At 37.3% G+C, this 23,887-nt stretch overlaps 1 protein-coding gene and 1 long non-coding RNA gene across 2 annotated transcripts in view; one reads left to right on the forward strand and one right to left on the reverse strand.

Moving 5' to 3' along the window:
• LOC134670459 (uncharacterized) overlaps positions 1-23,887 on the reverse strand; it is a 244,205-nt gene that overhangs the window by 148,441 nt on the left and 71,877 nt on the right. Inside the window, exon 3 of the mRNA XM_063528285.1 lies at positions 14,149-14,348. Within this exon, the coding sequence (XP_063384355.1) occupies positions 14,149-14,348 (200 nt within the window). The remainder of the gene's footprint in view (positions 1-14,148; positions 14,349-23,887) is intronic.
• LOC134670958 (uncharacterized) lies at positions 22,438-22,784 on the forward strand. The gene is made up of 2 exons (XR_010099154.1): positions 22,438-22,480; positions 22,531-22,784. It is a non-coding gene; the product is annotated as an uncharacterized LOC134670958 (long non-coding RNA).

The raw sequence follows: 23,887 nt of genomic DNA on the forward strand, positions 1-23,887 counted from the left end.
CCATTGGACTACTCTTGTCTTGCCAAAGGGGTCCCTAAAACAGAACTAATTTTCGATCCTTCCATCTCAGACCAGCCTGTACTCCTAATCCCAGCTTGATATTTAAGTATTGATCATGAAAACCTGATTGAACCATTCAGTACCTCGTCCCTACACCAGAAAACCAGAAATATAAAATAGAAATGTTATAAAACCGTTAATGATCCCCATATAAATTAGAAAATATGAAGATTTAGACAGTAGAACCTTCACCTTTTAAACACACATATTTTAGGATAAAGAAACCATATTTTTAAACCCTTAAAGAGAAATATATTATTATTATATCAACCATATCAATTTTATAGACTAGAACTAAAAAGAACCCTAAAAAAACAACAAATGAGTGTGTGATTCTACCCTAACTCTAGCCACTGTCCCTAATCTAGTATAACCAAAGCACAGTTCATTCTTACCATTGACCTGGTACTTTGGAATATAAGCAAGTGTAGTCCCTACGAGAAGCTGTAATCATTCAGCGAGCGATTCTGAGAATTGCAACCTATAGGCTCGTGTTATTGTCCCCCCCCGAGGCATTTGGTACAAAGACCGGGTGGCAACTCGGGTAGGACGACCCTATTGTGTCTAAAAATGGTATAAATAAATATATTTAATATACGAGGTCCCCGAATACTGTAGGTTTCATAGGTTTCAAATGGACCCGGATTACTCCAGATGATTCGCACGTGGAATCTCCATTTTACTAGCTAACAGTTGGACATCGGTAGAACAAGGAGGGAGAGATATTTGGCTTTCTATGTAGGTAAAAAGATAAGCCCCAAGACAACCCTCATCTTGGTAAAAGGAAAAACCTCCTTCCATCTGTCGTTTGTCGCCGTTAGGATAACAGATGAAAGGCTAGACAAACTGTCTGTCTAGACACTGATCTGGTTTCAAAATATATAAAAATAATCTAGGAGTTTTTAGGTATTATTTTGAAACAATTTACCTTAATTATTCAATAATAATGTCATATAATAGACATTATATCTAAAGCAAATAACTAATCTGAATCTAATTGATTACTATGTCAAGAAGGCCCAAAATGATAGTGAAATACTCAGTACAGATGCATTAAATTCCAACGTTACGAAGTATTGACCCCGCACTGTCCGAACAATAACACATCTTCTAACTCTAGCTTTCCGAAAACATTCATCCTCGAAAGCCAAGGATAGATAACCAGAGTATTCACTAGACCCTAAACCTTCATTACAAAACTCCTATTAAAAATTAATAGCAAAGCGAGAACACTCCGTTCGACAATACCCAAGCTTAAACATTATGGAAACATAACATTGTTTCCACAACGCCAAACAAAGATAAGAATTCCAAATATTAACTCTATGAGACAAAGACATAGTCTTTTCCTCGATAAAGCCAAACACTTAGAAAAATGAACAGAGTTTTTCACTCACCAGTAATTTTGACGCACTTTATGAAAACCAAAGTCAGGTGTCGGTCCGGATGCTGAAGATAAACTAAACTTGTGACCTCTCCTCTCAGCCCTTTTATATGATTCGTTGCTAACTCAGACACGCTAGTTCAGACAAAACATCTGTGCTGCACCTGCCTACCTCAGACATCTCTTCCAAGAATCATGTCCGAAGTACGAGCGCACCTGCGCGCCACCCCTAGTTGAGACAGAACACCTGCCTACCTCAGACATTTCTTCCAAGAATCATGTCCGAGTTACGAGCGCACCTGCGCCTCCACCCTTAGTTCAGTCACATTCACCTTGAAAATGATACCTATCTTCAACGAATTATCTACAAAAATCAACCTTACATCTTTCACTTAAGAATTATTTTGGCCCGACGAAGTAGTTCAGACACGCTCTGTAATTGAGACATTTGATACCTCAGAACCAAAAGTCGTAACGACACATTATCTGTGTAGCCCTTGTGCACAAAACAGAAGAAGAAGAAGAAGAAGAAGTGCACAAAACAGATAGGTACAGAAATCAATCTACATACAAAGCGCGCTCGAGCAACGCACACATAGACACTGCTCACGGACACGATATCTCGGACCGGTTGGGACCATTGCGAGCGCGAGTGCCATCCGCTTGAGACGCGCGTCTGTGAACTTTTTTGTGTAGTAATGGAGAAACAAAAAAAAAGTTATTATAACTGTACAGTGGACGGTTGTTTAAAATCAACATTAAAGGGTAAATTGTCATTTTTTAAGCTACCAGTGGTTTCAGAGAGAATTCGAATGCGAATTTATTACATTGTACATGAGAATGCAAATTTATTACACTTTATAATATAATAATCGTGCATTTCGCCAATCTTGAAATCATCGCAAGATAATTCTGTGACAAATTTGTAATATAACAATGACATTAAAATTAAAATACCTATTGAGTTATTAATGTTATTATTAATTTATATTTCCATTCTTCCCGTTTCATCCTCAACAATAAATCAAACAACTAGATACGAGATACGATACGATAGATACGAGTGCCACTACCACGATAGTTTTTGTGCATAAGCATATAGTTCGCAACCCTAGAGCGACCGCCGAGCGTAGGTATGAAAAGTAAAGTACATACATGTGATTGACTTCTGTTCCTATCTGTTTTGTGCCTTGTGCCTCACACGTAAGATTTATTTTTGATTGATGTCACATCTTAGAGCCATCTATGAATTTCTTACGCAACTACTTGAACGTTAGGTGTCTTGTTGATAACGCTCCGACGGTCAATACATAACTTGTTATGAACTTAATTCCCACCACTGCCCACAGATGGCGTTGTTATCAAACGTTTTAACTTAATATTTATATTGAAGTATGAGTAAAGTCTAATTCAATTTCATAATTAAGGCTTTTTATTACTTAAATGTTTTATATTTATAGATAGGGCTTACGGCTAGTTACAGTACCATAATGCAAAAAAAAAAACAAAAAAGCAAAAAGAAAACGGTCACCCATCCAAGTACTGACCCCTCCCGACGTTGCTTAACTTTGGTCAAAAATCACGTTTGTTGTATGGGAGCCCCATTTAAATCTTTATCCCATCAAAAACATAAATGTAAAAAAGGAGAGCCAAGTTCAATACAAAAAATATGCTTGGCTGTGGGGTTCGCCGCAAAAAGAATGGAGATTTAAATGAGTGCCAAGTTCTATGCAAAATCCAAATATGTATTTATAGGAACAAAATAACATTATAAACAAGTATTAAACTCTATTTCTTTGCTTTATTGGATACCTATAACAATTGCTGTTATTTAAAAAAAATGCGAGATCTTAAAGCAGGTTAGATTTGACTTGGCCAGTTTTCATTACATCAATCATTTTATAAAGTTATTCAATATATATTTTGTAATTCTGATAAAAACTGGCCAAGCCAAACCTAACCTACTTTAAGATCTCACATTTTTTTTAAATAACAGCAATTGTTATAGGTATCCAATAAAGCAAAGAAATAGAGTTTAATACTTGTTTATAATGTTATTTTGTTCCTATAAATACATATTTGGATTTTGCATAGAACTTGGCACTCATTTAAATCTCCATTCTTTTTGCGGCGAACCCCACAGCCAAGCATATTTTTTGTATTGAACTTGGCTCTCCTTTTTTACATTTATGTTTTTGATGGGATATCAATACTTTTTGTAAAGAAAACTAGGCAGGTATTGAGATTTAATGTTTTTTCTTGTGTTTCCGCTGCATGTTTTTTACTTCTGTTCTTTGTATTAATTATGTGGTGCCACGCGCCGCCAACGACACACCGTGGGCCGGTTGTTTAGCGCGTATTACAGGTTTTTTGTATGGGGACCCCCCCTATTTTTTAACTTTTTTTATTTTTAGATTTTTTCCTACGCTTACACACAATTACCGAGCTGGATTCCAAATTTCATCCTTCTAGGTCATCTGGAAGTAGGTTAGGTTTAGGTACTATATGTCAGTCACAATAAAAAAGAAATTTGTATGGGAACCCCCCCTATTTATTAACTTTTTTTTGTTTTTAGATTTTTTCCTACGCTTACACACAATAACCGAGCTGGATTCCAAATTTCATCCTTCTAGGTCATCTGGAAGTAGGTTAGGTTTAGGTACTTATATGTCAGTCACAATAAAAAAATGGTTTTTTTGTATGGGGACCCCCCCCTATTTTATAACTATTTTTAATTTTTAGATTTTTTCCTACGCTTTCACACAATAACTGAGCTGGATTCCAAATTTCATCCTTCTAGGTCATCTGGAAGTAGGTTAGGTTTAGGTACTATAGGTATGTCAGTCAGTCTTAAAATTTACGACTTTTTGACCTTCATATCTTTATAACCGTTTGAGCTAGCTTCATGAAATTTGGGCTTCTAGATGTCCTTATGGATATAATTAAACACACGTAGTTTTATGTGTTTACGTTAAAGATGTTTTGAGTTATAGAAGGGTCAAAAGTGGCACCAAGTGGTTCGTGTAATATTACACTTGGCGCTGGCTAGCCAGTTCCTTTGCTTGAACTTGGCTTGACACGCTGCCGCGTGTCTAGATTTTATTCTGTTTTTAGTATTTGTTGTTATAGCGGCAACAGAAATACATCATCTGTGAAAATTTCAACTGTCTAGCTATCACGGTTCGTGAGATACAGCCTGGTGACAGACGGACGGACGGACGGACGGACGGACAGCAGAGTCTTAGTAATAGGGTCCCGTTTTACCCTTTGGGTACGGAACCCTAAAAAATAACTAACATAATTGAAGTGTCTACACATTTGCGTGTAGCAACAATGAGTTGGATTGCATTCAATTTTGTTGTAAACAATGTACCTAATAAGGTTAGATATGTACTGTGTGAGACAGGTATATCAGTTTCTCACTCTATCACTCCGTGTGTCATGGCGCTGCTAGGCAGCACGTTATATTCTGTGTTTGGAAGTCAATAAATTATATTTATTCAATTAAACCCATATTTCATTCTTATTTTATCTAATTTGAATTATGTACATACAGGGCGAAATCGGGGTGGTGATTCAAACCTATTGTACTTAACTCGGTAAATTAACGCGATGTTAGGTATAACGTTGATTTTTAAATAATTGCAGCTATTCATTAATTAATCAACAATTTAAGTATCCCAGTTAAAAACTCAAATTATGGTTACCTTACAATTAATGTTAAAACCTATTTAATAAACAACTGATTAGATGAGTAAGAAATGTCAACCGTCACTATTATGACAAAGTCAAAACTTAAAAATAAATAAAATCATTCAAAGATTATACATTGAGTTCATTAATTCTGGTATTTCTAAAGATAAGTAAGCAGAAAAATGTCCGCGGCATATCCGTTTTCAAATGTTGAGCGGTCTGACATGGTAATGTTTTATTACCAATAAGCACGTCGTGCTACCACTGCTCGGGATTTATTTCACCAACGTTATCCGTTGATATGTTGAGACAAGTGGTGCCTGAATTACTGCGAGAAGTGGCGGAACATTACTTGCATATCTTACACTATCAACACGATGGTGCTCTGGCTCATTTAAACACCGAGTATGCAATTACCTCGAAGAACAGTTCCCGGGACGTTGGATTGGCCGCGGCGGACCCGTGGCATGGTCTCGTAGTCCCGACCTGATGCCCTTGGATTTTTACTCTGGAGCGAAATCAAAAGATTGGTACCATCGAAGAGCTTTGTTAGCGAATAATTGGAGCATTTGAAAGTGTGAAAATGAATCACTTTGCTCTCGGTAGATTAAAAGATAACCTAGGCTAAGGCGACGAGCCGAATTGTGTCACAGCAAAACGGATCACACTGTGAGCAGCTCCTGAAGTATGTTTAAGTAAGTTGTGATTTGTGATAGTATTTGTTAAAAGCTTGTGGAGTCTCCGTCCCAGTGTTTGTAAATAATTTTAATAAAGTCTTTAAATTATTTTTTAACTTTTTAATTGTTTTTACACTGAATGTAAAACCGAAGATAAGTGTTATCAGTTAATTATCGTAAGTTACCACTACTTTCTTTACTAGATATTTGCCTTGTCAAGTCTGTAGGGTGACCATGACACTAAATAAGAAATTAAATTGTATTTTATTTTTGTATGTGCGAAAAAGATACTAGTTAATGAACTCTAATCTACAGTGTTGTGTTCCTAATTACGTGGCAAGTCTTATTTTTCTTTCTTGCTACACGACCCCGATTTCACCCTGTATATCTATTTTCCGATGTAGATTAATTTTCGGTTGCATGGGCATTATCTATTGTGTTAGTACAAAAGCTCGCACAGCGACCTGATAATCAGCTTAAAGTGTATTCAAATCGTTAATACTTATCGCCATAACTAAACATAAACATAAACATAATTTATTCAAAAAACACGTATTTCATGGTTACATTCATATAAAACAAAGACTTAAAAATAGTGATAGTTTACATGTGCCTGAACTAGGATTCCCTGTGTTTCAGGCGTGAAGTATGGCAAACATTGTTCAAACTAATTAATTTTCACTTACAAAAATCTAACATCAATCGCCGCCTGTATGCATTGCATATTTACTCTGATTCTTATATAACCGACTTCAAAACAAGGAGACCCCCTCATCCTCATCAATAAATTCGATAATTTTTTTGTTACCTGAGAATTCCGTCATGTGTGAACCGATTTTGAAAATTCTTTTTTTTATTAAAAAAAGTATAACTATAAAATGTAAATCCAAGTCATTCCTTTTTTGTCAAATCCAGTTGTGATGATGAGATCCATGAGCAATTGAGGAATCTGCTCAAAATTTTGATGAATTCATATCGAGACCTTGAAACGTACCCAAAGTGCAAAGCTTTTTAGCGACATGACTGTTTGTCCACTAATAACAAAAGCTTAAAATGGAAAATTAAAATAAACAAAAAACCGACTTCAAAAAGGATGTAATACAATTTTAATTCTACTTTAAGTCGTAACATCAAGCATTTTACACGCCCCAATAAGTTCGAACAAAATAATGCCTTAAAAAACGGCCCTGATTCCCTGATTCCATTTCATTAGCACCAATCAGAGTGAACCGTTAATTGGGGCTCAGGGTCAAGGTCTTATCTAAATAAGATGAAAACAATGTTAAATTATTACTACACAATTAACCTTTTTGTAGATATTCAAGCGATAATTTTTGACTACTAGTTGATTAATTTTAAGCCTAAAAAGGGGGACAACCTCGGAATGAGAGATAATAAGGTGGAAACTCGTATACACCTTCGTTATGACATATTAAAGGTTCTCTTAAAAGTCAACGTTACGTGACACGTATAAGTATAGGTATAGGTATAGGTATAGGTATGCATATCGTAGCGTATCAGGTTACATAAATATTGTAGATATGTTTGCTTAGAACCAATTCTAAAGCCTGTAGTTTGGGAATAGGACGATCTCTTTAACAGTGTCCTCAAAATATAAATGTGACGTTATCAATGAATAGGAGCCTAATTGTCAATGGCGCTTACGCCATTTTTAACGATGTTCGATACAAATACAATGCCGCGCGACTCTGTGATGCGTAAGCGCCATCGACCGTAAGGTCCCTTTTCATAGATCCCCAAATATTTGAACAGGCATAAAAATATTTATCCTCAATTAATCATTTGTTGCGAAAGAATATCAAACCTTATTACAACCCATTACAGAATTGAACCTTTTCCCGTATACATAAGGTCGTAATTTCAGTGGTGACGTTATAGGTACCGAAAAATTAAACTACGACTTATTTTAACTAATTTAATCTTAAGGGACTCGGGACTGGTGGGACAGGGCCTGTAATCAAGCATTTTCCTCAAATTTCTAACCATTTAATCGTAATTTGGACGATGCTTCTGGATTATTAATTAATGGAATTTTTAAGTTAATTGAATCTGTAATAAAAATTTCTTCATTCCGTTGGATATTTTTTGTGTCAAATATTTAACTTTTTTAAATGAGTCTTAAATACTCACAAGATAAATACTTGTTACTAGGTAAATACTTCTTGTAGTTAAAGATCCCACCAAAAACATAAATGTAAAAAAGGAGAGCCAAGTTCAATACAAAAATTATGCTTGGCTGTGGGGTTCGCCGCAAAAAGAATGGAGATCTAAATGAGTGCCAAGTTCTATGCAAAATCCAAATATGTATTTATAGGAACAAAATAACACTATAAACAAGTATTAAACTCTATTTCTTTGCTTTATTGGATACCTATAACAATTGCTGTTATTTAAAAAAATGTGAGATCTTAAAGTAGGTTAGATTTGACTTGGCCAGTTTTCATTACATCAATCATTTTATAAAGTTATTCAACATATATATATATTGTAATTCTGATAAAATCTGGCCAAGCCAAATCTAACCTACTTTAAGATCTCACATTTTTTTAAATAACAGCAATTGTTATAGGTATCCAATAAAGCAAAGAAATAGAGTTTAATACTTGTTTATAATGTTATTTTGTTCCTATAATTTTATATATTTGGATTTTGCATAGAACTTGGCACTCATTTAGATCTTCAAACTTCAAACTTCAAATATTTTATTGCCACAAAAAAAAAGACTTACTAACTAATACATATATGTACTTAATAATTATTGTGAGGCAATAGGTCTCAGTCTCAGCATGTGCTGTGCCGGTGGCTCAGCGCTGGTTTTCAGACCGAGCCTTTCTCCATTCTTTTTGCGGCGAACCCCACAGCCAAGCATAATTTTTGTATTGAACTTGGCTCTCCTTTTTTACATTTATGTTTTTGGTGGGATATCAATACTTTTTGTAAAGAAAACTAGGCAGGTATTGAGATTTAATGTTTTTTCTTGTATTTCCGCTGCATGGTTTTTACTTCTGTTCTTTGTATAATTATGTGGTGCCGCGGGCCGCCGACGACACACCGTTGGCCGGTTGTTTAGAGCGTATTACAAGTTTTTTGTATGGGGATACCACTTATTTGTTGACATAACTTTATTTTTATATATAGCAAATATAATAATACATATATTGGGGTAGTTTCAAATATCTGCTTGTAACGGTTCCAACGCTACAATAAAAAAATATTTTTTTGTATGGGGACCCCCCCTATTTTTTAACTTTTTTAGATTTTTTCCTACGCTTACACACAATTACCGAGCTGGATTCCAAATTTCATCCTTCTAGGTCATCTGGAAGTAGGTTAAGTTGAGGTACTATATGTCAGTCACAATAAAAAAAAATTGTATGGGGACCCCCCTATTTTTAAACTTTTTTTTATTTTTAGATTTTTTCCTACGCTTACATACAATAACCGAGCTGGATTCCAAATTTCATCCTTCTAGGTCATCTTGAAGTAGGTTAGGTTTAGGTACTTATATGTCAGTCCCAATAAAAAATGGTTTTTTTGTATGGGGACCCCCCCTATTTTTTTACTTTTTTTTATTTTTAGATTTTTTCCTACGGTTACACATAATAACCAAGCTGGATTCCAAATTTCATCCTTCTAGGTCATCTGGAAGTAGGTTAGGTTTAGGTACTTATATGTCAGTCCCAATAAAAAATGGTTTTTTTGTATGGGGACACCCCCTATTTTTTACCTTTTTTTTATTTTTAGATTTTTTCCCACGGTTACACACAATAACCGAGCTGGATTCCAAATTTCATCCTTCTAGGTCATCTGGAAGTAGGTTAGGTTTAGGTACTATAAGTCTGTCAGTCAGTCTTAAAATTTACGACTTTTTGACCTTCATATCTTTATAACCGTTTGAGCTAGCTTCATGAAATTTGGGCTTCTAGATGTCCTTATGGATATAATTAAACACACGTAGTTTTATGTGTTTACGTTAAAGATGTTTTGAGTTATAGAAGGGTCAAAAGTGGCACCAAGTGGTTCGTGTAACATTACACTCGGCGCTGGCTAGCCAGTTCCTTTGCTTGAACTTGGCTTGACACGCTGCCACGTGTCTAGATATAAAACCTGCGAAGTGCGAGTCGAACTCACCCTTTGGGTACGGAACCCTAAAAAACAAGGAGCGATAAGTTTGGCGCATAAAATTGCACGTAAAAAAAAGAATTTTGCTAACTGTACATTTTAGAACTTGTTTTGACATTGTCAAATGATAATTTGAGTGGAATAGTTTACGATACGATACTTTGGGAAAAGTTTTTGGACCATACTCATACTCATATATTTTATTGCGTTTCATGTGTACAGAGGATCTTATAATATAAATACAGTCTCAACATGAACCCTGCAAGGGTATAGCAACATACCTAAATTACCAAAACAATTTAAATATTAATAGCAGTAGAAGATATTTCTAAATAACTAAAACATCTAATTTTCACTTAAAAAATCCTGTATACAATAATATGCTTTACTAATTAAAAAACGCTTTAATTGTAATTTAAATTTATGTATATATGTTTCCACCTGTATTGTCTTAGAAATTTTGTTGAATATATTGACACACATGGCAAACGGACCAGAGTGGATCATTTTCATGTTGGAGTTAGGGCGGGCTAATCTAGTGTTGGGTCGTAAGTTAGATGGACGAGAGTACTGTGGGAAAAGTGAAATGTTGTTTTTAACGAAAGTGCTGACTTCTAAAATGTACATGGACGGTAGAGTTAAGATATTGTGTTTGATGAAGTATTCTTTACAGCTTGTCATAATATCTATGTTAGCTGCTAACATAGATATTATGCAATGTACAAATTGCAGAACATTCCCAAAAAGCAGAAACGTTCTCGAGAATGTTCTCAGAACATTCCTGCAACATGGAAATTATTGTTTAAACAAGAGAATATACTTGAAATAAAGTTTAAATAGGCATAACTTAAAACTAAATGTTATTATGCATATATTATTGTCTATTACAGTTAGCTATTTTGTTGATGTGATAAATTTACCAATAAGTTGCTTAAATTCTCACTGTAACAACTGAAGAGAACATTTCGACTTTCGACAATTTTTTCCAAAATTATTTTTTTGTTTCATTAGAATCTAGAGGCCTCTATCTCCCGTCATGCCAAATCTCAGAGCGCTCGGACCAAAAAGAAAAAATTAAAAAAAAAGTCGGCCATTTTGTTTTTTTTTAATGCAGTTTGTTTTGTCTTGGGGCCCTCTATGACATTTGGTCGAGCACCCCCCACCTATCACGCACCGTTTAAAAGTTGCCATACAAAATAAAAGTGGCCAGTTTTCCCGCAATTGTAGCATTTTTCTAAAAAAAAATTTTTTCATAGGTATCTAGGGGACTCCGAGATTCCGTGACCAAAATTTCAGCGCGCTAGGACAAAATTAAAAAAGTTAAAAAAAAGTCGGCCATATTGAAAAAAAATGGCGGCGTAAAAATCTGCCGCGGTCCCTCTATGACATTTGGTCGAGCACCCCCCACCTAAGTCTGACCGTTTGGCCGGGCCGTCATACATTTTTCTGACCGGAAGCGGACGACCAAAAGTCGGAATTTTCTGGGTGTAAGGACTACACCTAAACTATCGTGAATATTCATGGTATAACCCACGATAAATAAATAAATTCTCGTTCTCGAGAACATTCCCAGAAGTTACCGAGAATTTCTCATGTGGAAAGTTTCGCAACTTTGGAAAGTTCTCGTGCGTGCATTGCTATGTTAGCAATAGTTCTAAGACACCGTTTTTGCAGAATAAATAGCTTTGTTGTATCGGAACTGTTCCCCCATAGGACTATACCATAGTGTAGCCATGCATGTGCATATGCATATGCTAGGGTTTCTGCTCGAGAATTCCCGAGGCGAGAAATCTCGAGAAATTTGTCCTAAGTGGAGACGGGAAAAAATATTCAATGCCTCGAGAACTCGAGAAATAAATCTCTCGTGATAAGTTAAAAAAAACACGCGTATAACACATGATGTGTCTATAATGTATTTCTTTAGGTAGTTAAATAAATATGAACAATGTTTTTTTTTACATTTTCAGGTAGGAACCTACTTATTTATTACCAACCAAATAAAAAACTACCTTGATCCGTCCCCTATCGTTATAGCTTTAACCAATTTTCAACTTTTGAACTATTATGATTCATGACATTCATGTACCGTTTTTTTATTGAAAAACGCTTTAAAAAAAATTGTAACGAATTATAGGACCATATAATAAGTATGATAACAAATATTACAAAACTAAATTACTATTGATAAATTAAATCATCCCGATATATTCCTATTTCGGAAATAAAATTACAACAATATTACATAATGCACTATAGAACATAACACATCGCCGCTGGTGCGCACGCCTGCACCTATAGTTTTCTTTTTTATTGTTGTATTTTTGATTATTAAGTGCAATTTACGGTGACTAAAAATGCACCATATGTTTGATTATTGATCTCACCTACGATTCCTACGAGTCTGATTTGTAAAAAACAAAAAAAATTAAATAACATAGTGTTTTTTGGAGCTTTAAAAATTTCTCGAGATACTCGAGAAACTCGAGAAATCTTGGTCGAGAATTCCCGTGGCTCGAGAAATTAAAAAGGTCGAGAAACCAGAAACCCTAGCATATGCATAGTAGGCACATAACGCTGTTTTTACATCAGTACATTTTTTTTACTCGTACTCCATACATACATTAGTACACCATATATATTACTTATTCTTTTTAAAGAGACTGAATTGATATTGATTTATCTTTAGGTACTATTGATAACTCTTTAGTTACTGAAAAAACGTAAATACGAGAAAATGTCAGGCAGCTAATGGCCCCGTGGCCCCGTGGGTGTAGCTAAATATAAATACAAGCATATTTTTTTCTTCTTATTATAAGAGGACTCAGTGTAGGTGTTAGGCATGTTACAGTACAGGACAAGTAATCACTAAAAGCAAGGGAGTTAGTAGTATTTCAATCTCTCAACGTCTGTGGGCCCGATTCGGATTTTGAAATAGATATCTATTAGATATCTTTTAGACATCACCAAGATAGGTACGATAACGATATGTTTAAGATCTAACCTGTCAAATTTGACATTTGCGCGATTCTGGAGATACTCTTGAACGATTTCCACAGGATATGACTTAGAGATCCAACTCACATCTAACGTAAAAGTGACATTGGTTGCCCGAATTACGCTGCAAAAGAGAACTAGTTGATATCTAAACTATAACGTACCTATCTAGAATGGATCTAATACGTGTCGTCTCTTGTGAATATCTTGAAGTTCGAATACTTACGGATATCTCTCTCGCATCGAATGATGGGCCCTACGACTGTAAAATTGAGAGCTTGTTTTGACAAATGTTTTTTGCCAGATTATAATTTGAGTGAAATAGTTTGCGATACGATACTTTGGGAAAAGTTTATGGACCACACTCCATACATTATCATTACACGAGTACATTTTTATAGAGTTTGACCGTAAAAAGTCTGCAGCGATTTTGATAGCCCACGCAGTGCAAGTGTAATTTTAAACGTCAAACTTCTAAGAAATTATGACGTATAAATAACACTTCCACTGCGTGAGCTATCAAATCCGCTGCAGACTTTTATTGGTGCGACTATATTTTATTATACGACTAACTACATTTTTATATTTTATTTTATTTTTTAAGGAGTACCAACAGCTGCAAATTATAGCCATGGCTGGCATTACAGGTACTCACAGATAGAAATGAAGTAGACAATTATATGAAGACAAAAAAAAACAAAAACAATGCTGCGCGACGCTGTGCGGCGTATATAACATATCCAGAGAGCAAAAAAATGAGTTGTGTGTGACTACATAGTTAATAATGTAAAACATGGAAGATATCTCGATTAGTTTATATTACCCCGCAGTCTTAATTACCCTCCTGTACCTTAGACATTTTTTGATAGTTTAACACATTAATTTATTCAGAAATGTAACATTTAAGTAATAAAAAGATATTTCTTCAACTTTTTTTAAATTAAGCCCAGCTAAAAGACCTCGGCGGACTTTCTCTGATCAGATCGGGGAAATCCTGAAGAAAGGCCAGGTCAAGAGCACCCTAAACCGGCGAGCGTGTATGAGGAATGTTATGAATGTAAAGGAAGCGAAAGAGGTATGTCAGGATCGTAGCAAGTGGAAATCCGTGGTCTCTGCCTACCCCTACGGGAAATAGGCGTGATTATATGTATGTATGTAAAAGAGACTTAGATATTGTACAGCGCATATAGGACTCACTTGGTGGATAATCCCTGTAGCTAATGTCCGTGTACACCGCAAGGGGCGTAGCGCAGATCGCGGATATGATCCACAGAACCAGGATGATCCTCGAGGCTCGCGTCAGTCCCGCCATGGCATACAGGTGCAGGGGCTGGCATATGGCCAGGTAACGTTCCAGGGAGAACGCGGAGATCGTCAGCACGGACACGTAGGTGGCTCTGAAAGAGAAAAAACAATGAGAACATCGTCAGCACGGACACGTAGGTGGCTCTGAAAGAGAAAAAACAATGAGAACATCGTCAGCACGGACACGTAGGTGGCTCTGAAAGAGAAAAAAACAATGAGAACATCGTCAGCACGGACACGTAGGTGGCTCTGAAAGGGAAAAAAACAATGAGGACAACGTGCAAAACCGGCCAAGTGTGAGTTGGACTCGCGCACGAAGAGTTCCGTACCATTACGCAAAAAACGGCACAAAAATTACGTTTGTTGTGTGGCCCCACTTAAATATTTATTTTATTTTGTTTTAAGTATTTGTTGTTATAGCGGCAACAAAAATACATCATCTGAAAATTTTTACTGTCACGGTTCATGAGATACATCAGCCTGGTGACAGACAGACGGACAGTGGAGTCTTAGTAATCGGGTCCCGTTTTTACCTTTTCGGTACGGAACCCTAAAAAAAACCGGGCAAGTGCGAGTCGGACTCGCGCACGAAGGGTTCCGTACCATAATGCAAAAAAAAACAAAAAAAAGCAAAAACAAAAACGGTCACCCATCCAAATACTGACCTCTCCCGACGTTGCTTAACTTTTGTCAAAAATCACGTTTGTTGTATGGGAGCCCCATTTAAATCTTTATTTTATTCTGTTTTTAGTATTTGTTGTTATAGCGGCAACAGAAATACATCATCTGTGAAAATTTCAACTGTCTAGCTATCACGGTTCGTGAGATACAGCCTGGTGACAGACGGACGGACGGACGGACGGACGGACGGACGGACGGACGGACGGACGGACAGCGAAGTCTTAGTAATAGGGTCCCGTTTTACCCTTTGGGTACGGAACCCTAAAAACTAAGCACAGATGGAGTTGTAATCATTTGAAAATATCTTTTTTTTTGCTGATGGTGTGTATACGTTTTCATTTTGAGTTTTAGTCGTGTGTCTATTTATGTGTGTGGCAGTAAATTTACTGTGACTACAAAATTTACTATGACCGGACCCCTCTATACCTACTAGCTATATTCTTTGATAAAAGTAAACAAATTCTTCCTTCAAGTGACTTCTTAGCCAGTTGAGGGTATAGATGAAAACATAGTTTGATCAAATAATGATGTTAAAGTCAGGTCGTCAGTCAATAAATATTATTACTACCCGAATATTTAATTTAAATACCAAAAGATAAAGACTATAACTAAACTAACCTCATTTAAGTTTGCCATCATAAGAAATTTTAAGATTGACTCTCGAGTTAGAAGTCATTAATTTTCCATCAAAGGTTTACCGAACTCTGCGTGCTATGTTTTGGACAAATTGATTTACCAAGTCAGATGAAGATTTATTATTACTGTAATCTTACTTCTGTTTCTCACTTGAATTTCAACGCTTGATTAGATCCTCGTAACATCATGGGGCTTAATGTAATGTAATGATTTCATTTGTATTTGTTTTGAATGTTAAATTTGATATACAATATTTAATGAGGTGCGCTGAGGTTAAGTCCTTCCTCCGGAAGCTGGGTCGTCGCCTGCTTGAAAGGGGCCTTGACCCCCGCTCCGGGTTTTTCCAGACGCAAAGGTCTATCGCAATTCAACGCGGAAACGCAGCAAGCGCGATGGGCACCTTTGCGCCGGGGGCAGCCCGGGACGGGCTTCAGTAGGTTTTTTTTTTATAGGATATTCTTACACAGATTGACTAAGTCCCACAGTAAGCTCAAGAAGGCTTGTTTTGTGGGTACTCAGACAATGATATATATAATATACAAATACTTAAATACATAGAAAACACCCATGACTCAGGAACAAATATCTGTATCATCACATCATACAAATAAATGCCCTTACTGGGATTCGAACCCAGGACCATCGGCTTCGCAGGCAGGGTCACTACCCACTAGGCCAGACCGGTCGTCAAATTTTATACTTATTTAGTTTTTAAATTATTTATATTTAAGTTTAGTTTTATGTTTAGCTTATGTGTTATTTTAATTATGAAATAAATTTATCTTTAATGATATACATACATATAAATAATACCTTAAATGTTTATTGTTTTGTTTCATTTTTGATAACATGCTCATTGAATTGTAAGAATTTACTATTTATCAATATCATATTGTTTTTAATTTTTATAACATTTGTACGCCTATAGGCAAATCACAGAGTTCTATAATCAGTCACCTATTATTACTTAAGACCTAAACTGTATCATTATTGTGTTCTACAAAGAAAAAAATAATATACTAATTAACTTTAAAAATCTGAACTTTAATTGTTGAGTTAAATATTGTTTTGACATTATATAAAAACGTTTTGAGAAAATCTCATTTCCTAATTGGCCTATCACAAATGAATGCACTGATACTTATTATTTATTTATTTTTATTAATAACGTCGATATTGATTTAATAGTGAGTCACTATTAGTGACATTATATTTTTAAACATCTCTAAAAATAAGGATTTTTTCTGTTGTGTCAGATGAGGTTTTTTTGAGTATGTGATCAAATTATCAAATACCGCAATGACAGTTACATGCGTTTTCTGAACACATCATAGAGAGCTTATAATAAATCGTCATCATCTTCCTCGCGTTCTCCCGGCATTTTGCCACGGCTCATGGGAGCCTGGGGTCCGCTTGGCAACTAATCCCAAGAATTGGCGTAGGCTCTAGATTTTACGAAAGCGACTGCCACCTGATTTTCCAACCAGATGGTAAACTAGGCCTATTGGGATTAGTTCGGTTTCCTCACGATGTTAATGTAAAGCTCATAATAAATATTTGTAATTAAATCAGTGTATGTGTAGAAGGTAAAGAGGCAATAGAGAGTACTCTCTCCAGGCGGGTGTTATGCCTGGGGTCCGAAGTCCGCTGAGAGTTAGTCGGAAGTTTTATATATAGCAACTGACATTTAAAATTCCGTAAGCGCGATCTAGGTCTCTTACTAATTGCGTTCTAGCTCCCTAACGCCATCTGTTAGATTATTATGGCATGACGTTGGCAGTGACAGCTAGAGGATTCGCCACATATGGAACTGTATATAATTTGGTACAACACTCGTTTTCAGCTCGTTTCAGAAAACCACACTCGTATTTTAATCGCAGTTACATAAACTACTAATAGGTACCCATCATTCACTACATATTAACATAAGCTACGAAGCACAAAGCTGCAGCAAAGTCCGTAAGCCGGACAAATCTGTGAATAAATCCCGGATTCGCTTGACAACAAAATAAACGATACCCGCCAGTGACGAACGCAGAGGCGTATTCTGATTGTAAGAAGTTATGAATTTGATCTGGATTTGTCATAGGTATGATCTATGAGTGTCAAATATGAGCTGAATTTATTATATACATGATCTGTAAAAATCAAAAGTGACGTTTCTTTAACCACACACAACTTTTGCCACTGCCAGATCTTAAACAAAACAAATCCAAATCATAGGACTTCATAGGTCATAGGTCATCATTCTAATAATAATAGTATTATTATCGATCGCAACGTCGGGCCGTGCTCGTTGACATCACCATCCCCCATGATGAGAATCTCGTGAAAGCCGAGAAGGACAAGTCCAGTAAGTACCTAGACTTGGCTCACGAGATAACCGCTATGTGGGATGTTGATTCGACGATCATTGTCCCGATAGTCGTTTCAGTGAACGGTCTAATAGCGACCTCGCGAGTCTCGACCGACATCTTGAGAGACTCTCGCTAGGTGGTTGGGTCAAGGGTAAGATGCAGAAGGCGGTGATCTTGGACACGGCGCGGATAGTCCGCCGGTTCCTCTCTCTGCGGCCCTGACCACCGGCAGCTTGGGCCCTGCCCCGCTGCTGGCGGCACCCTAGGTTAGGTTTTTTATAATGTGTTTATACTTATTGTTGTTTTTTATGTGTTTTTGTATTTTACTTTTATATTCATGTTATAAATGACCTAGCCTAAGAAGAAAAATAAATAAATGAGAATAGTATTACAATCAAAATACTCCTCCTACAATAAATTCCATAAGTTACTACTTGTTCCGGATTTGATCTTATGATATTGATACGAACTAGATGATCGCCCTCGCTGATGCGAAATGAAATGAAAGTTCAGCAAAAGATGCGCGCTTATCGCCAAGACGATCGTCGAAGTCGTGTCAAAACCATTACAGGTTGTTGTAAGAATCGATCCCCTGTAAAAATCGATTGAACGCTTCAAATATTATATGCACACCTGTAATTTAGGTATTAAATGATATCTTTTTTTTGTAAAGTTCGTTTATTTATTGTCAACAGTAATTTTTATTCATCATAACTTCAATTTCCTCGGGACTTTTACAACCCATTCATCATCGACTTCTTTAATGTATGAGATATTTAGCATATAATGTGGTACCTATATTGCGCCAGGTTTTCCATCAAAGCCTAGGTATTTTCTACATTCATTTTAATTTCCATTTGACAATATATTCGTACTTGACAAGTAAATCTCGTAGACGTGAGACCCCGTAATAAAAGCCTTGTAAAAAGCCGCCGTCAGCTGTGTTAATATAAATTCTTTTTCATAACGTGACAGCTGAACATCGTACATATAAAAGCTCGGAGATTATTGACTTAAACAAAAATGTAATAATGAAGATTCTATTTGCGCCATAAACGCGGAATATGTGGATACAGCAGTAGGTATAAGTGATATGAGCCAGCATTACTAGACAGGTTATGCAATACCCGCAGAAACCGTTACCGGTATAACTAAAGGTGGCCACTGACGAGCCTTCCAACAGTCCAAATAGCGTGGCTGCAATCCAAAATCGGTCCGTGAATGTCAAAAACGTTCAATGTTTAATATTAGGATGCCGTCTATTTGGATGAATCCATTGTAACGGCATCCATTTGACAGGCTCGTGAGTGGCCTGCTTAAAAATCAAAATATCTCATAGCTTTCACATTATTTCTTTGATATTATAGAATAGTATTAGGTAAATTAAGTGCAAAAATATAAGTACATAAACATAAAAGATACATACCGGATAAATTGAATACCTACCGGTTAATTTGTATGAAAAATATACCGGTATTTGGTTCCTGAATACCCGGCAATTTAATATGGCCCGGTCGGTAACAAAGCCACTAATAACTAATTAGTGTAGTTGTATGTCAAGAGGCGACGTAATGCCAGGAAATTAGAAGGGGACAAAAAGGGGTTTTAGCCCTTTTAATGTTTGAGATTTTGTTAGTCACATCCCTCGACAATATCACTAGCTATTCAATACTAAAATTATACTGTTATAGTATGCATGGTAGCGATATACAACTGGAAATAAATATAAATTAGGTATTTTATCATGATTATTTAATCTCAAGCCAACTTCAATATTAGATTTTGGTTGATGCCCTTGATATTCTAATTTTCGTGTAAATTTTTAGGGTTCCGTACCCAAAGGGTAAAACGGGACCCTATTACTAAGGCTGTCCGCCTATCTGTCTGTCTGTCAACAAGCTGTAATCTCATGAACAGTGACAGCAAATGTTCACAGATGATGTATTTCTGTTGCATAACAACAAAAACTAAAAACTACAGAACCCTTGGTGGGCGAGTCCGACTCGCACCTGTCCGGTTTTTTCAAGTCATCTAACCTTTATTAAACGTGGAAAAATTCAATACAATACTACAATTTTGCGTTAGCCTTCTTAAAAGTGGCACTGTTAAGTAATGATTACCATTTTTGTAGCCACATTAATGCTGTAATAACAAAGCCCGTCTAAAAGGCTCATAAATAAAATAAATGGCCGTTCTAAAATATAGTCGGCGGTCGAATTTATCAAGAGGTAGTGGTAATTAAACATAACGGCTGACATTTTTATAAAAATGACCGATATCATCAATCTTCGCTTTGAATATGGCTACTAAATATATAAGCTTTTACCGTTTGGAAAGGCCGCGGCTTTAGCTAACAAATCTGAAATGTGTCCATGTATAGCGGGAATTAGGCCCAGATTAAGGCCACGGACTGAACGCAAGCGGTGCGCGGCAATATAAGGTCGTTTGAATACATGCATTTGAATATATGGCCCTGATTTGCCGATCTCCGCTCCGCGCGTCGTTTTTGTCCAATCGCAGTATTTCTGGATAAAAACTTTAAACCTTTAAAAAGAGCGTAGGTACCTCCCATCTTAACAACAAACACATCTTTTTAGGTACGTACGTATGTACTTACTTACTTGGTTGGCGCGGTGACCCAAAATGAGTCTTGGCCTCCAACTCAAGAGCACGTGCGTATGTACTTACTTACTTGGTTGGCGCGGTGACCCAAAATGAGTCTTGGCCTCCAACTCAAGAGCAGGTACGTATGTACTTACTTACTCGGTTGGCGCGGTGACCTAAAATGAGTCTGGGCCTCCAACTCAAGAGCACGTACGTATGTACTTACTTGGTTGGCGCGGTGACCCAAAATGAGTCTTGGCCTCCAACTCAAGAGCACGTACGTATGTACTTACTTGGTTGGCGCGGTGACCCAAAATGAGCCTGGGCCTCCAACTCAAGAGCACGTACGTATTGTACTTACTTACTTGGTTGGCGCGGTGACCCAAAATGAGTCTTGGCCTCCAACTCAAGAGCACGTACGTATGAACTTACTTGGTTGGCGCGGTAACCCAAAATGAGTCTGGGCCTCCAACTCAAGAGCACGTACGTATGTACTTACTTGGTTGGCGCGGTGACCCAAAATGAGTCTGAGCCTCCAACTCAAGAGCACGTACGTATGTACTTACTTGGTTGGCGCGGTGACCCAAAATGAGTCTTGGCCTCTAACTCAAGAGCACGTACGTATGTACTTACTTACTTGGTTGGCGCGGTGACCCAAAATGAGTCTTGGCCTCCAACTCAAAAGCACGTACGTATGTACTTACTTGGTTGGCGCGGTGACCCAAAATGAGTCTGAGCCTCCAACTCAAGAGCACGTACGTATGTAGTGTGTTAATTACTCGTACACACACATCCTTGTATGTACATGAGAATTATAAATTTTAAAAAGACAGAATTTATGAACTGGAACAAACTACTTACACCTAATCCAGTCTACATTTTCAAAGTTCTCATTAAATCACTAACAACTACCTACCAATTTCTTGGTTTTTTTTTAATGTAGCTTCTAACTATAACACTAATGAACGACTTTAGGCATCATTATCATTCTGATTCGTCGCTAACTACCTAATAACACCAACCTGCTTAGACAAAAACCACCCGTAAAGCATTCATATAAAGTTCCTTATCGTATTTATTTATCAAAACCTGAAATACAAACCTAATGACCATAAAAAGGTACCGGAAGAGTTTCCCGGACTTAAACGCAAACAAAGCCTTCCAATTTCATCTTAGATTGCTTTTTTCACAGCCTGGAATGAGGTCATTAATCCGAAGGCCGATTCTGTATCAACAACTTCATACAGTTTTCATCTTGTTTTGATTCGACCTTGACCGTGACGACCAATTACCGTTAGGGCGTCCGCTAGATGGCGAGAGTGCGAGGAGCGGGCGGACACACGCGGGGCCTTTGTAGGTACGAATAAAAACCGTCGCACGCTTTCGCGCCAGTTAGCAACGCTCATAGGTACTATTTTTCGTTAAGCCGCTCCCTCGCTCCGTGTAACACTAGCGGTCAGCTAGCTAGCTGACGCCCTTAAGCAGGCTACTGACGAGCCTTCCAAATGGATGCCGTCACAATGGATTCATCCAAATGGACGGCATCCTAATATTAAACATTGTACGTTTTTGACATTCATGGACCGATTTTGGATTGCAGCCACGCTATTTGGACTGTTGGAAGGCTCGTCAGTGACCACCTTTTTAGTGTATCACAGGATGTAGGTACACTAGACACACTTCACACTTTACATTCACACTGTTTACACAAACACTATATCCCGGATCACACAGTAGCACACCCGAAAACAACGTGTATACCGAGAGCGCCTCGTTTTCGGAAACATAACACTGGACAGGGTGGAGGGTTTCAGTCCGTAGGCAGCTGGAGCAAACCCAGATGAGTCGGGCATGCTGCCACAACCGGGCTGGCAGTATCCAATGAGGATTACCTCCACCTCTGACAAAAAAAGCGGCCAAGTGCGAGTCGGACTCGCCCATGAAGGGTTCCGTAGCAGAAAGTAACATAATAAAATTTCGGATTACGATTTATGAGGTATTAAAAAAAACTACTTACTAGATCTCATTCAAACCAATTTTATGTGGAAGTTTGCATGGTAATGTACATCATATATTTTTTTTAGTTTCATCATTCTCTTATTTTAGAAGTTACAGGGGCACATTTTACCACTTTGGAAGTGTCTCTCGCGCAAACTATTCAATTTAGAAAAAAATTATATTAGAAACCTCAATATCATTTTTGAAGACCATAGATACCCCACACGTATGGGTTTGATGAAAAAAAAATAAGTTTCAGTTTTAAGTATGTGGGACCCCCAAAATTTATTGTTTTTTTTTTTCTATTTTTGTGTGAAAATCTTAATGCGGTTCACAGAATACATCTACTTACCAAGTTTCAACAGTAGGTATAGTTATTATAGTTTCGGAAGAAAGTGGCTGTGACATACGGACGGACAGACAGACAGACATGACGAATCCATAACGGTTCCATTTTTTGCCATTTGGCTACGGAACCCTAAAAATGCAATCAGGAGCTTCAGTTTGGTTTCAAACACCAGCGTTACCCGACCAGGCCACTTCACCCAAGGTCGTATCAAAATATTTGAAATTGTTAATACAGAATCCATCTCCAAACCTTGCTCGGGATCGAATTGGATTTACCTGGTTTAGTATGCAAAGAAAATCTGTAATAAAAGGGAACTAACACCTCAATTACTCTCCAACGTTTTGGTTGAATAAGGTACTTATTTTAGAGAAAATCTATTTTCTTTTTTATACCGGGTGTGGCCTGTAAAGCCGGGTACTCATTAGCGAGCTGTAACCGTAACCGTTGCATGTAATGTAACCAAAAAACATAGTGTGTACGTGGTTCGCAAACCTGCTGCGAGCGGTACGCGAGCGGCTCGCAGCGAGCCGACGTTTACAACGTACTCATTTCTGAACCCGTAACGTTGCACGTAACTGTAACAGTTACTGTTGTCAAAAACATAGTGTGTACGTGGTTCGCGAGCCTGCAACGAACGCTACACGAGCGGCTCGCAGCGAGCCGATGTTTACAGCGTACTCATTTCTGAACCCGTAACGTTGCACGTAACTGTAACAGTTACTGTTGCCAAAAACATAGTGTGTACGTGGCTCGCGAGCCTGCAACGAACGCTACACGAGCGGCTCGCAGCGATCCGACGGTTGTCGGTTTTTGGCGCGAACCAAAGGGCGCTCGCAGTGCGCTCGTGGACGTCAAGATCAGTTGTTGCTAGCCGCTGCGAAGTGCGAACCAACTATATCGAGTATTTCTTCGTCATGAGTGAATGGTCAGACGATAAATGTATTTTGCTGATAGACGCCTACAGGGAAAATAGTGTACGTACTACGTAAGTATTTTATGGATCTTC

The sequence above is a fragment of the Cydia fagiglandana genome, chromosome 14 (genome assembly GCF_963556715.1).
Source record: "Cydia fagiglandana chromosome 14, ilCydFagi1.1, whole genome shotgun sequence".
Classification (NCBI taxonomy): Eukaryota; Metazoa; Arthropoda; class Insecta; order Lepidoptera; family Tortricidae; genus Cydia; species Cydia fagiglandana.